General features: G+C 39.3%; 1 protein-coding gene and 1 pseudogene across 1 annotated transcript; both read left to right on the top strand.

Annotated features, from left to right (window-relative positions):
* Positions 1-5,294: 5,294 nt before the first annotated feature.
* On the top strand, positions 5,295-7,834 carry LOC125179381 (annotated as a pseudogene).
* A 3,605-nt stretch (positions 7,835-11,439) lies between these two features.
* On the top strand, positions 11,440-15,169 carry LOC108665045. Its single transcript, XM_018151762.2, has one exon. It carries the CDS (start codon positions 11,483-11,485, stop codon positions 13,031-13,033), a length of 1,551 nt encoding a protein of 516 aa, XP_018007251.1. The 5' UTR covers positions 11,440-11,482; the 3' UTR covers positions 13,034-15,169.
* Positions 15,170-15,424: the final 255 nt, after the last annotated feature.

Below are 15,424 nucleotides of genomic sequence, written 5' to 3'. Positions count from 1 at the left end.
TATGTATTCACTACAATCATAATTAAATCAAATTGAATGAATGTCAAAACTTAGGTATATAGATAGATATTTCTTATAATCAGATATTTTTCCTATTTAGATTAGCATTTTTCGGCATTCTCTGTAAATTTCTTCATTTCTCATTTGCATAAATAATTGCTATTTGCTGAGCCCCTTTGTTATACCTATAAACAATGACCTGAATCACCTGATGAAAAATTGAAATTCAAGTTTTAATATACTTTATAAATATTTATGTGGTACTCTATTATAGCTTCTATGCTTTTACCTTCTAATTAGTAATAGCATTAACTTAATTTCTATTAATTATTAGGCTAATTGTATTATTATTAATTAATTTGGATTTAAAAAATTAGGTAGGGTAAACGAGGTATATTAAGACACTTTAAGGACGCATCGAGAAATGAAAAACTATAAAAAAAAACCGTATGCGTTACGTAAGTTTTGTTGCCTTCACATGACTCTCAAAACACTTCACTACGCGTCAGCAACAATGAAACGTCACAAAATGTTGCCATATTTATTAAAAAGCCTTTAGAATGGAAACCTACCAAATCCCTATATTCCGTCACTTTGTGTGGTCACTGTGGCAACATCCGACACGTGGTGAGTCGTATTGCGTCAGCGCTTCAAATTTAACTGATACGTATTGGCAACATCCACGTGTTCGAATTCCGTTTGCTGTGTGAGCTGTATTGGGATACAACACGGCTTTGAATTAGAACACTAACGAATATTGAACACTACTTAATTACGTTTTAATTAACAGCTATTAGGCTTTTAATTAAGCAAATTTCAATTTTTTTACAAAGCTTTGAACGATCTGTGTGTGTCCAATTCAAGTTGTGTCGGAATTAGTTTCCATGTGTCGAAATCCAACATCTCAACTTAATCATCTATTAATTTATTTACGACTTGAAATCAGCAAATACAAGTATACTTAAAGGATTCCTAATATATTCACAGACGTATTTAAAAGTCTCAAACCATAATATTCTTCCTATAAAAACAGTTATTCACTATTTGGTAGAGCCATGTCAACTGTCAAATTTGACACATTTTTCGATGATCTCACCACATGGCATGCATTGTCTCTCTTTGGATCTCAATATTTTCCCGCTAGATGGCCAAGACCTAGTGTTTTTGCAGTATTTCGACACGCAAATGTATGACGTCACCATTTCAACTATCAATGAATGCATGGAACTAAAACAAAGCTTAATATAAAGGAAAAACTAGAGAAGTGACAGAATTACCTACGATGTCGGAATATACCGCGTTTACCCTATGCACATGCCTACTAATAAATTAACTTTAAATTTAGGAGAGGAAATAAATTTTGTGGATTTGAAAAAATGCTCTAGTCACAGCACAGCTCAGGAAGTGAATATTATCTACACTTGATAATTAGAGTCATTTACATATTTCAGTAGCATTCAAAATTTTGGCCTCAGCCCTCAAAAAGACATCATTCTAATTCTAGAAATGCTAAAATTTACATTAAACCATACAATATATTCTGCAAAATAGGTAAATGCCTTTTAACTGTAAAAACTGCAATATTTAGAATCTCAGAATTACTCCTATCTGCCAGTCTGGGAGCTATGAATAAATTTCAAGAAAATTACAAGCAATTAATCATTAATATAAAAGTTACAGATGGTCCATGTCTTACAATGTTTATGTATTAATATAGTTAAGCCGATCATAACCACTTAAAATAACTTAAAAACATCTTACTCAGGACTCAGGAGCCACGAGTTAATTTACAAAAGATAAAGAAAAGAAAGTGCAATTTACGTCGGCCAGGGCGCCAGGCTGCCAGCTGGCTGCTGGGGTTGACTCCTGCATTGTAAAATAAACTTTCTAATTAGAAACGAAAATGCAATAAAAACTTACAAAATTAAAAAAAGAACATTTTTAATGCTAAGTAAGAGCACTAGTAACAGAATAAAACAGATTTGTATCCACTGAATAGCTACTAGTAAATCATATGGCTCGTTCCAGACGATAATCACGGAACAAACCAACCACTGTCGTCTTGGTTCACAGGTGCATCACTCAAACCAAGCCCCGATATTGGAGCAAAAATTTTTTCGTTTGATGAAATTTCACAAACCCATCTTCAACAGGAAGAGTTGAGCATTTATTAAATTGTTGAAAATTAAGATTTTCGCACAATTTACAGGCGAACTATCAATTCGGCTTTCGACTTTTCATATGGCCACTTAGCCCACTCTCCACGCCTGTGCAAGCATGGCGCACTCCTCGTCGGTCCGACCGAAAAAGTTACCGGTACGAGTTAATATCATGACTGATTTTTGCTACATCGTTTCATTATTCAAGCTGATAAGTTAGTTTTCCTATAATATTCATAAAATAGGATGAGAAATTTTTTCCATTCTGGATGTAAATTGAAATCTGTTGAAACGCATGTACAGTTTTGATATATAGACGATTGACACGGATCCCTTCTTATAGTGACAACCATCAAGAAGACGACGATTGGCATTTTCCTGAACTATAACCAACGGTAGGCAATTACTTATGAGCGTATTTTTGTACGAGAGTACACTCAAAGCATTTTTTGAAAAATTATTCCCCTTGAATTTTCACTTTGGGAAGGACCTCTCCAAGTAGCGTTCTGGTGTACAAAAAATATTCGAGCCCTTATATGAAAGGAAAGGAAATAGGGGTGGGGGCTGACACTCTCGAAAATAAAAAAAAGTAGTAGGAGGTGTTTTCTTGATGCCTGGGGCATCTGACTGCAGGTGAATGCATACATTGAATAAAATGAAAGATGCAGAATGTTTGGAGAATGCAGGCTGGATACGAATAAAAATTAATTTAGCCATTTAGTTCGATAGGACTTCCTTGAATCGTGTCGGGCAAGCACGCTCTTGGCAGAACTACCTGACGATGAGATGCCCGAACATGACGATGATGACAAGGACGAAGACGATAATGAAGATGATTATGTCGACGATTGTTATGAAGTGCGGGGTGGCGTGAGTCTTGCCAGCAGTGGCGGTGCTAACGTCGGGGGTAGCCGCTGTGTGAGCATGTCAGGCCGCCGACGAGGCTGGGACGATGATCACGTCGTCAAGAGAACTTTCTCGTGCCTTATTCCTGCTTTCGATCCCAGGCCTGGTCGTGTGAATGTTCACCAAACTCAATGTAGGTATTGCCGTATTGGCGCATATACTGATGAGTGATGAAAGAGCTATAATGTGTCTACCGTCACAATGAGTTGAAATTTGTCGGGGCTTGGAATAATATAAACCCAGTTAAACATAATATTTAAGAAATGTGTCTATTTAAAATAGTTTGATGTTCTAAGAAATATATCAAGTTATTAGAATTTTCAATTACTAACTTCGTTTAACATCCAAACAGATTTAGAAATACCGCCTCCTGGCACCACTCAAACCGTGGACCCGTCAAGCACTTCCGGGCCCCTGTCTGGTCCGCGACTGAACGAAACTTTGTATATAGAAACCTAACCTCCCAACGGTGATGTTTAGCTCGTGACAATTTTTTCGATTTTGCCTTCGTTTGCGAGTTATACGGTTTTACGTATATGGCTCTTGGTCAATGCAAGTTCAAAAATCGGCTAGAGAATTGCCAGTCGATTCTCCGTATATCCGTATCGAAGGCCCTCACTTCGTAGAGCGCGGCCACGCCTACAGCCTGACGTGTGTCTACGACATGGGCAGGTGTCATCTCTTCAACGTCGAGTGCGTGGTAGTCTGTAAGATGATGAGTAATCATTTCTCTTGCATAGAAAATAGAAATTTTATATATGTATAGCTTTGGTCCTGTGCGCTCTCTGGTGTGGCTGGAAGCCAAACGGGAAGGCGGCTCAGGTGAGTTTCGTGATCTTCTATTGCTTTCTTATACAGTTAGAATAAGACGTGCTAAACAAATATTTGGATTTATAATTTGAATATCTTTATTATGTGGATTGGCAAAATCATTTGTATTCATGAAAATAATAAAATACCTTCTAGTATGGTAACTAGGATCCAAGATTGAGTACATGATGTGTAACATATTATGTAAAACTAATGTTGTAATATGTTTTCGTTCGTTTTGTTCGTGCAGCTACTGAACGACGCACGGGAGTGGTCGCTATAGTGGTGGTAGAAGCGCGTCTGTGTCGCATCGTCGCGACGACCCTCACGAGTCACCGCGTGGGGCGTCTCAAGCATGAACGCGTCACCGTCCCCAGAGGACCTGATCTACTCAAGTGGGCCATGCGATGAATGATAATTGATAATGATAATTAATCATGATAATTCCTCATCACTGAATGCATTTATAGCTTCTTATTGGTTATCTTAACCCTTGTCAGACCGCATAATTTTACGTTATTATCGTATCGAGTGTGCGTTCAGTTTCACCTATGCACTCTAATAAGAGTGAAATAAATTTTTCCACAAATTTTTCCTAGTATCGATGACCTGGATCTAAAGTTATCGGTGAACATATTCCGCCAAGAATACAAATGATGGGAACTGTTATTATAAATTATCGAATCTCTGCGCCCAGGTTATGGCAGTGCACTGCCGCCGCAAGAGCATCCTGGAAGTGGAGTTCAAGGATGAAGAAGGTACTGGCCTTGGTCCAACGCTGGAGTTCTACGCGTTAGTAGCTGGAGAGCTGCAGAGAAACGATCTTACCATGTGGTGCGATGACCCCCCCATTGACACCCACGCGTCACCACGTACATCCTCACCAGCAACAGCAGCACGCGCAGGCCATTCACGACCACGCGCATGCAGTGCTCCACGCTCCACGCTCGTGCGTGATGAGGATGACTGCCCTCTTGAGGAAGACGTGGGCCCGAGCACCATGGAAATGGCAGTGCAATTCTCACCCTCCGATGACTTGACTCAATTGCACGAGGACACGCCCCACTTGGAAACGTTGAGCAGCGAACAGGGCGAGAGTAAACCTCCTGGATATTACGTGCGTCGTAAAGGTGATCTTTTACCTGCTCCTCTACCTCAGGACAGTGTACAGTGTGACCTCGCAGTTACACTCTTTCACGTCCTGGGAGTGTTCCTTGCAAAAGCTCTTCAAGGCAACATGCTCATGGACATTCCTCTTTCAAGGCCCTTCTTAAAATACATGTGTCAAGGCGAGTTTGGCAACGTCAAGGACCGGTCTGTTTTACAGGAGCTAAACCTGAAACATGATTCCAACAGTTCAAGTCTGAGCACCAACATGGATTCTATCTCGTCGTCGGGGACATCTTCTATGGCTCATCGATGAACAGTGACGACGGAGTTGAATTTAGTGGACGTGGCGATCTCAGCGACCGAAGCGTTAGAGATCGCATGCAGCAAGATACCGATCCCTGGTGACTGTTGGGCGAGGGGTATTTTCTTGTGTGAAAATAATTAGATACCTTTATTGGAATTCTGATTGAATCTTGAGTAATTTTTTATGAATCTCTTCGCAGTACCATAAGCAAAGGAAAATGTAAGTGAAATTTACTCAACATATTTATGTAATTTCAGGTTTAGTGGGATCCTGTCATTGGATGACATGACCGAAGTGTACGGCGAATGTGGGCAATTCTTGCAGCAACTTGGCACGTTGGCTGCCACTAAGCACGCCATCTTCGCAGATCCTCGTCTCACGCCTCAACAGCGCACTCACCAGCTCGCCAATCTCACTCTCCCTCCTCCCCCCAAAAGTCATCCTCCGGATCCACCTCCTCCTGCAGCCCGACTTGAAGATCTGTGTCTCAGCTTCGAATATCTGTCTCCTTCAAAAGATCTCGGTTACTCCTCGGTGGATCTTGTGCCAGGCGGTAATATGATTGACCTCACGATCGATACGCTCGACAACTACCTATCCCTTACCCTTAAATGGATTCTTCGTTCAGGCATCAAGTGACAAATGGAGGCATTCAGCGATGGCTTCTGCAAGGTTTGATCAAACTCATCATTGCACCATGCAATAAATTCAAATTTATTCACTCACTATTAGAACTACGTTTCCTCTTTGCCTGTGTTCTGCATAATTTTTTGTTCGAAAATACCAAAATTCGCTCCATAAGACGGATGTTTCATCACTTGGGTCATGGTGAACAACCGGTCGGTTCGTTTGCTGTCATCAGCGTCCTTAATTGCTTTGTTGAAACGTCATTATTATTTTGCGCCTGTTGTTGAAGTGGCCTTAATCATTAATAAATGTTGACAATAAACTAGTTTCAATTGAAATATGAAAGCTTGTATACCTCTATAGAGAAGAAAGTTAGTCTCCTTACTTATCCTGTTTCATTAAGGTTAAATTTTAAAAATTCGGTTTTTGACTCACTGAGGTCTATAAAAAAATGGGAGACACTAACTTGGTTAAGATGTACTTAAGAGATTTTTTATCTTCAGAGGTGTTCCCAATGAGCAAGCTGGGAGCATTCAGCCCCGATCGAAGAGGTTCGATTGTTGCTCCAATGGACTAGAGAACACATCCTCCAGCACACAGACCCAAAACTCGGATATACGTAAGCATTTTATTATTATATTTGGTTTATTACAACATCGCACTCCTTTATTTGTAAGCTAGAAGTCTGTCTTTTTTGTGTCTGCACCCTCGAGCATTTCTTTTCATTTCTGCACACTGTTCCTTTCTTTAATATTCATGTCACTTTAGTTTTAAGTGTAATAAACTAAAGTTGAATCTTGAATGACTTCAAGTTATTCATATCCAACACTCAATCCTATTGTGAAAATCATATGCACATATCGATTTATTTGCTAAACTTAGAGGAAGTTTGCCGCGGTCAACGTGCCGAGAAAGTGAGACATTCTCGTGTCCATGTGTTGATTACTGATTTTTTATGTATTTTCAACAGGCGCGAATCCCCTGCATTCCTGCGGCTCGTAAACGTCCTGGTGGGCCTGACAGGAGAGCAGCGTTAAGCTTTCTTGCAGTTCACCACGGGCAGCTCGACCCTTTACTCCTGGCGACCTTACCAATTCCTCTACTCTCGCCTCACCGTCGTCAGGAAGGTGAGACTCATGTAGCGTCAGTCGAGTATCCGTTGCGTTGTGGTTTGTGATTCATTAAGTTCAATGGTAATACTGTCACAATACTATTACAAAGACACAAGTGGTCACTTGTGTCTTGGTAATAAATATTGGACAAAAATTGTTCCTATAGGCTATATATTCAAACTGTGAAATCCCAAAAATTTGGAGCTAAATTCGTTTATAAGACATCTCTGGAATGGGAATATCTAAAATTTGTTAAAAGCATGAGCCAAATAGCCAAATTTTTGTTCAGAATATAGAAATTTGAAATGAAATTCGGTTTTTACACTTTTAGTATGCAACAAATTTCCTAAATGTACTTCGCATTGTAAATATATTCCGAAATTTTTATTCTGCTAAAATATCGTAACGTAACGGTTTTGAATTTGACGTTGCTTTAAATCCTTGATAGCTGCACTCTTTTTTTCCTTATCTCTAAATTTATTAATTTGAAAGTCCAACATAATGTTAACGTAAATTTGAAGCAAGAGTCGGAGGTATTTACATCTTCAATGTGTATCCGTTTTTCTAAGGTTGACGCGGGTGACGTACGTATACCCTAGGGTGAACACTTGTGTGCATTACCTCAAGTTGCCAGACTACTCATCTGAAGATATTATGTGAGAACGTCTCCTCGCAGCCACTAAAGAAAAGGGCTTCCATCTAAACTAAGATATCATCAACATTATCATCACGACAGTGATCTCTGTCTTAAATGGTTTATTAGTCTCATTTCAAGCATCGTAAAACCACGTATTATTTATTCCAGTTTTGTTTACCGCCTTTGGTAAGGTCACTTTCATAATTCTGCACTTGATTTCATTAAATTCTATTGAGATATAGTACAAACAAATAATACTCCCTATCCAATCAGGCTGCAAAAATATTAATTTTGCTCTCATTCAATTGATAACTAATAATGATTGCGTTTCATTGAGCTTTGAGCTCACCGCTCACCTTCATTTGATATTAGGCAGTTTTTGTGCATGAACTTCTTGGCACTCGCTCTCACATTATTCGAAGCTTATGTTAGGGTAAAATACTCGTTTTCCAATTGTGAATGTTGAGATTTCATGCTCATCGATAATTACAAATTCTTTTTTACTCTGGCATTAATTAGGCATTGTCCTTCTATTATTTGATACGCCTTCAAGGTTGACTAGCGGACCAAAATGCGTTACTAACTTTGTATAATACAAATTGCGAAATTACTTATAATCACCTCGTTTCCGGCTAAGAAAAAAGTCAACGATGCAAAAACCTTGAAATTATTATAGGTCTTTATGCAACGATTCGACTAACTGGTGATACTAACTAAGTTCCAAGGGTAAAAATATATGCTATTGACGTTGACTGCAGTTGCTGTTCATATTGATGAATGAGACGCAAAAAAGAGAGGCAATTGAGTTTCTAACTTAACTTCTAAACTTTTAATTTAAAATAGTTAGTAGCCTGTTATTTGACGCTGTCAGTTTATCTGATGCTTCGATTACTTTCACTGTCCTTATTAATGATTTGTTTGGATAATGATGCTGGACATGGACGTGAAAAATAGGTCTATGACCGGCGCCATAGGAAGTCGTATTATTATTTTGAAGACGTCATTTACTATCTAGAATTTTCCCAAAATTAAGTTGGTATTATAGCGGTTTCAGCGTTATTAGGCCGTAGGCCTGTCGCCTATTCTTAACATCGCAGAACATTCGCAGCATTTTGCGGTCTCGAACTCGCATCTCACTGCTACAATTCTGCTATGCTTAACCGCCCGGCCTCCTTGCCGATTCTGACCAGAAACTGGCGCACAGAGCTGGGATCGAACCCGCGCCTCTCTGCGCCAATCTTGGCACTCTGCACTTTAACCACTGGGCCACCCTGCCCAAAAAATAGCGGTTTCAGCGTTTATTTGGCCGTAGGCCTGTCGCCGATTCTTAACATCGCAGAACATTCACAGCATTTTGCGGTCTGGAACTCGCAACGCACTGCTACAATTCTGCTGTTGCTTAACCGCCCGGCCTCCTCGCAGATTCTGACCAGAAACTGGCGCACAGAGCTGGGGTCGAACCCGCGCCTTTCTGCTCCAATCTTGGTACTCAGAACTGTAACCACTAGGCCACCCTGCCCTGTGTCAATAAATCAGCAGATTTCATAAAAACTCGTGAACCTCGTGATAATTACTATGAATAACAAAGAATCTGTATTTCTGTGCTATAATTCATTCCTTTCACTGCACCAGATCTTTGAGCTCGCCTATCATTTATGGAATTTGAAAATCCAATAGGTTTAATTTTTGTTACATCTTATGTTATGAGCAGTAGCTGCGGGATATATGCTGGGGCTCGATAGTAGGTAGTGAGCCGCCCGTATTCTTCCGTATTTTTCAGCTGAGCCTTCACTTCAGTCAGCTCATTGCATAGCAAGCTCAATTTGTCACTCAGCAAGCGCACCATCTCGCTCAAGGAGCTTACTACGTCATTCAACGATTTCGACTCATTGCGGCGCTCTTCCACCGACTCCTCGCTTTTTCGAGCACCAAGAGTTGGTTTTTCGCAATCACGGCAAAACCAATGAAGCAATTTAGATTTATGGACAAATGTGTACTCCTTAGAGCTCAACTTCGAACAACTGATACAAATGAGATCTTCACATCGTTCACAGGTGACCGTCTGGACTTCGCTCAGAGAGATCATTTTGCAGTCTCTTTTGAAGGCTCAGCTTGCCAACTTTCGTCTCTAGCTGGGCTACTTTGGTTTCATTTTTTTTAGAGACCGTAGAGGGCTTTTCGACTATCTTTTTTATTTTCTGTCCAGCAATTGTAAAATGCAAGAACTTGACCTTTTGAATGGAGAAAACTTCAAAACTGAGTTGAGTTGAGTTTAGTAGAGTACCCTCGAAAATTTCGACGGGCGGAACAGCTGAGCCTCAGCTAACAGCTGTAGCTGGCGAGAGAAAGACATGGGTGGGCTGGGGGAGTCAAAGGAACGACGCGTCAGGTCGGTGAATATCTCCCAAACTAATGAACGCCACTCGATAGAACTTGGTACACTTATTCATTAGTACCCAACGGCGATGTCTAGCTCGTGAATTTTTTTTTAAATTTCGCCTTCATTCGTGAGTTATATGACGATGCGGGCCGAATTCGCAGTGATTGAGGAATTTCTTCCAAGCTAATGAACAGATTTGAACGAAATTATGAATATACATTCCTAACTACCAAACGGTGATGTTTAGATTGTGAAATTTTTTTTTCGATTTTGTTGGTGCACCAATCATCTTGCGTGGAAACATGCACCAACCTTCTAACCAAGCCGGGGATTAAGAAAAGTGGAATGTATCCACATTTGTAGGCACAACTGAATTTTTAAAGAATGAACTTCATTAGTTTTGCAGCCATGGTAGGATTATTTGAGTCAAGAGTCCATTTTTGAGTCATGAATCCATTTTCAAAGTAATATAAAATAATTTACCAGACAAATTTTGGGCTGAGAACTTTTAGAGGCTGCCAGATGCTCGATCACCTCTGAGAAATACGAGGTCTTCACAATACCGAGCGAGACAATAGTTGGAAGGATGTCGCTCGATTGCTTGAATCGCAAATTAATCAGAAATCCCATTAAAATTCCGTTTTTAAATATATATAAATTTAAATAATAACTGCATTTTAATATTTTCTCTTGAGTAAAATGTAAACCTACTGGAGTGAAAATCGCATTTTAACTTGTTAATCTAGGTCCCCCCTTCCTCTTTTCTGTGTTTTTTATGATTCCATCACTAAATTAAAATTTGACTTCAAGATAATTTCTCGACACGATTGTATTTCAGGGGTTCGGGACATACGCACCAAAACAGCCTCCAAATATTTTTGAATTCCTGTCAATTCAATCCCAAAATGTCTATAGCTCCGTCACTAGTGCCTGGTGAGCGAAGAGAACTTTGCTGCCCCCAAATGTTGAAAAGCGAGTGATAATAAAAATGTATGCAAATAGTGTCGAAGAATATAAAATATCTCAATTATGTATCCATTCATTTGAGCTATGTTGTTTATGGGATTCAAATTATTGACACGCCAAAAATATCAAAGCTTCAACATTAGTTTTCACGTGAATTTTGTGAGTCAGGGCAAAGCTGTTTGGTTTTGCTCTGCTATCGACTCCACATTTTCCGCAATGCATTTTATTTCTGCATCAATATTACAAAGCAACACTGACTGGATTATTTCAATTTATGGTTTTGGCTTTTCATTTATTTTGTTGCATTGAATCTTGAATAAAACATTTTTGCTGTAATAACTTTTGAGTGGTGGGCGTATCCACGATACTTCGCTACCCCATGTAAAGCGACGCCGCGAATTCGCCTCGCCTCAATTGCTGCAGTGCTCTTCGGTTTGGCTACTCGCGCTACAAAAATAGGGCTACACTAATATGTCGAAAAAGCCAAAGAATGCGGAAAGAATGGCTAATAATAATTCGGATGATGATTCTACAGCAGATGAACTACCTGATATTGATGCTGGTAACTGTTTCAAAAAAATGAAAAGAACTGAGTTTGCCTGTGAAGCTCCAATGATGCAATCTCCATCACAATCTGATCAAAAGGAAAGTCAAACTTCCAAGGCATCTGATGATCAAGTTTATAATACATCACCTGTCCTGAAGCCAGAAAAGGTATCCAAGACTGATCCTCATGCATTTCCTTTGCGCAAGAAAAGATTATGTAAGCCGTGGGATGAGAACTCTGTGACCTTGCCATCAAAGTCTGACGGCAAGACCTCAATTTTTACCAGGATACCCACCGTCAGTTCGGCAGGCTCGTCAAGAGATACAGCAGAAGAGACTTCAGCTCGGTATTATAATAACTACATCCAGTTCAAACGACGAATTGCTGATTATGATTCACGTGAGCAGTTCACCGACACTGACAGCGATGACTGCAGCTTTGAGCACTGCAAGAGGGAAGCTGATCGTAGACGTAGACGTTTGATGGATAAAGAAGGCAGGCTCTGTGAGTGGATGAGGCATGTTGTGGCAGATATTGACTCGGCTCTAAAAGAACTTGACGATTGTTGTGATGATCTTCCTAGGGAAGATTTTACAAGGAAGGATGATTTTACAAGGAAACCCACCTTCAGTTTGGAAGGCTCATCAAGAGATACAGCAGAAGAGACTTCGGCTCGGTATTATCAGTACTTGCGGTGCAAAAGACTGCTTGCCATTACTGACTATGAGTTACGTAAGCCGTTCACCGACACTGACAGCGATGACACTACAAGAGGGAAGAACATTGAGCACTACAAGAGGGAAGCTGATGGTAGATATAGATGTTGGATGGATAAAGAAGTCATTCTCTATGAGAGGATGAGGGAAAGTGTGTATGGTGTTGACTTGGCTCTAAAAATGACTAATTTTGCTGAGGCTAGTCTGTCAAAGAAAGAGTCTGTCAAAGAAGATGACCCTGTCCCTTCCAGCGCTTTCACTAATCCCATGGCCACCGCGGCTGGAGCTTCAATTCCCCTGCCTCCATCGGTCACCACCAAGTGCGCAAGTGCAAGTTTGTTTCCATTTAGCGGCAGCACACGGCCTTATGTTTCATCTAGTCTTAAGTCCATCAATATGCAAGGCTCATCTTCCATTGCAAACCCGACGGCCGCTGGTGTTGCAGGTCCTTCTAATAATAACTCAGCACAAAATGATCTTCGTCGTGATGTGTCTGGCCCACCAACGGCTGCCGGCACCAGCTTCGTCGTCTTCAATTCCAAAGCTTCGTCGTCTTCAGGGAATGACTTTGAGATATCATGTCCAATATGCTGCGATACTTTGATGGACATTAAGGAACGTCGTGAGCACCTCGTGTCGACCGTGTGTGGTCACGTCTTCTGTGAGGTGTGTCTGGACGAGGCCGTGCGCCGCACCCAGCAATGTCCTACATGCCGGCGCCGTCTCACCAAACGTCAGTTTCATAAACTTTTCATTTAATCAGTCATTTAAATCCTATCATCGAAACCCGTCATTGATGGTGGTACTTGTTGTCAATCGTGACCTACAAAAGTAAGCGAATAGAATGCAATTCCGAAACATCCGTTCTACCATGCCCTTGCTCAATTGGTATTTAATTCGATAATAGATCGATTTAACATTAAGTTTGACGAAATTACGTCTGTGTCTTCAGATTTTCAACGTGCGGTGCGTGTGATATTACCTTCTGATGTGCATTGTACACGGTTTGAATGATTGTCTTGAATTAACCGCTTGGGTTCTTGTGTTAATGTCACCACTTTTTATCCATGATTAATTTATTTGCCGAGTCAAGTATTGTATTCATATCAAACGATTGTATTTTAGTATTGAACTAAAATGCTAGTGCTCATTTTATCGATAAAAACATGGTGATTATGTCGAGCCAGGAGCTCCGAAATTCTTCATACTCGCAAACAATAATGTTGATATATAATTTTTGATTTTTCGAAAATTCAATACTGATTTCTTTAAGTTTAGCTTTTCTTCAGATGGCCTTCACTTCTTGCGTCAATTTACGCTTGTGTTGAGCTACCAGAATTGGTTTAATAACACGAATTTCATGTCGTGTAAGTTGTATATTCTTGTGGGTACGAGGTGACAAGGTTTCTTGTATACGTGGATTTCACCCCAGACTATGATGTTAGTCTTGGCCAAGTTTACTGTTAAAACTACGGCACATGAATTATGTCATACAAGTTTATGGAAAGATTTTTATATCTCAAGCGGTCATCAAGTTTTATGTATTATCTTCTTCAATTTTTTGTTTAGCTCGGTGTTGATATATTATAGTTTAGGTATGATTGTAAAAACGTTTCTATTAGTGCTCGATTTTTGTGTGCTTTCTTGAATGTTTTTTTTGTCACCGACCTATGTTGCATCTAAGTTCTTTAATTTATCTTCAATGATATTCAACCTAATTATATTATTATATGCTTAGAGGAAATGTAGCAAATAATATTCTGTACCATATTTGGTGATCGAACCTTTTCTTATTCGAAGTTATCAGGAATATTAAGAGTGAGATGCAGCCCAGCATGCCAGCTTCCTCCAACCACAGTGTAATTACATTTACATGTGATGGAAATTTATTCTTCAAGTTGACAATTTGCGAACCATTTATTTTTTGTGAGGTTTAAATTGTATAGTATTTTTCCATGTTATTTATATGACTATTATGTTTTTTCGTGAATGTGTACCTTATAGCGTGACCAGGGCAGCTAAAGTGAGACTCCTGTAAGCCTTATGCATTATCTTAATCTCGAAAAAATTCTTGTACATTCACGATGAGAAATATCGTGCTAGTACCTACCCATCACTGTCAGCTGCTGACAACAGAGTACTGACAACTGCGTACCTACAACTGCAGGCACCGACAGCTACCCATTTATATCTTATGTATATGTAAACTATCGATAGTTTAAATCTCTGGTTATTATTCCCCGAAATTGGAAAATGCAAATCTCTTCTTTCGTCATCATGTACGATTTTTTCTTGTTGGTTATTGAGGTTATTATTCATGATATTCATTATTGACTCCAGTGTCTACCGTTGTTCACGCTGAACCAAATGGCTTAAGAGTTTTTTTAATAATTCATAATGGTAATAATTAAAATAACTAAGTGGAGCTGAAAGATTACCATCATTCTGGTTTGAGATGAAGTATTGCTGCTCTTTGAAGTTAATAATATAACAATAATATTTCCGACCCTAATATTGCAATGTTTTTTCTTAGACGATATATGTAGGTATTCAATTCGTCAACTAAGAAAACGTCTGTACAAATTGAGTGGCCCATATTTGTGCTTAACTGATCCGTTCTCGACATATACGATAGGATTATATTAATTAAAATGTTGAAAATCTGTTAACATTTACACATTTTTTGTTAGCAGTTTACTCAGCTGATTTAGGATGCCTGGTTATGATAAACGGTTTGATTTCTCTCTATTTGGTTTACCGAGATGATGTGATCATTCATGTCTGGATTATAGTTTTGTCCTTAATAAAGATGTTTGTTAATAAATAATGTTTTTGGTTTTCCAATTTTCTGAACCAAAGGTCAAGCGACTTGTGAAATTCGACGCTTTGTACGTAAACGGTTCTTGTGCGGGTCATTTGATGTATATTGTTATCATTTATATCATTACAATTCATGTATCTCGTCATCATGAGCTCCTTAGCATTCATATCATAATCGTGATATCTGTCACTATTTATATCATCATGAGTTCTGTCATTTATATCCTCATGAGTTCTGTCATTTATATCATCATGAGTTCTGTCATTTATATCATCATGATTTCTGTCATTTATATCATCATAAGTTCTGTCATTTATATCATCATAAGT

Source organism: Hyalella azteca, unplaced genomic scaffold (assembly GCF_000764305.2).
Source record: "Hyalella azteca isolate HAZT.00-mixed unplaced genomic scaffold, Hazt_2.0.2 contig17082, whole genome shotgun sequence".
NCBI classification, from domain to species: domain Eukaryota; kingdom Metazoa; phylum Arthropoda; class Malacostraca; order Amphipoda; family Hyalellidae; genus Hyalella; species Hyalella azteca.
Note: the sequence above shows the minus strand (reverse complement) of the source record. Positions and strands in the feature narration are given on the sequence as shown.

Excerpts from the sequence above, each read along its gene's own strand:
- LOC108665045 (XM_018151762.2), top strand. The coding sequence starts at position 11,483 with ATGTCGAAAAAGCCAAAGAATGCGGAAAGAATGGCTAATAATAATTCG.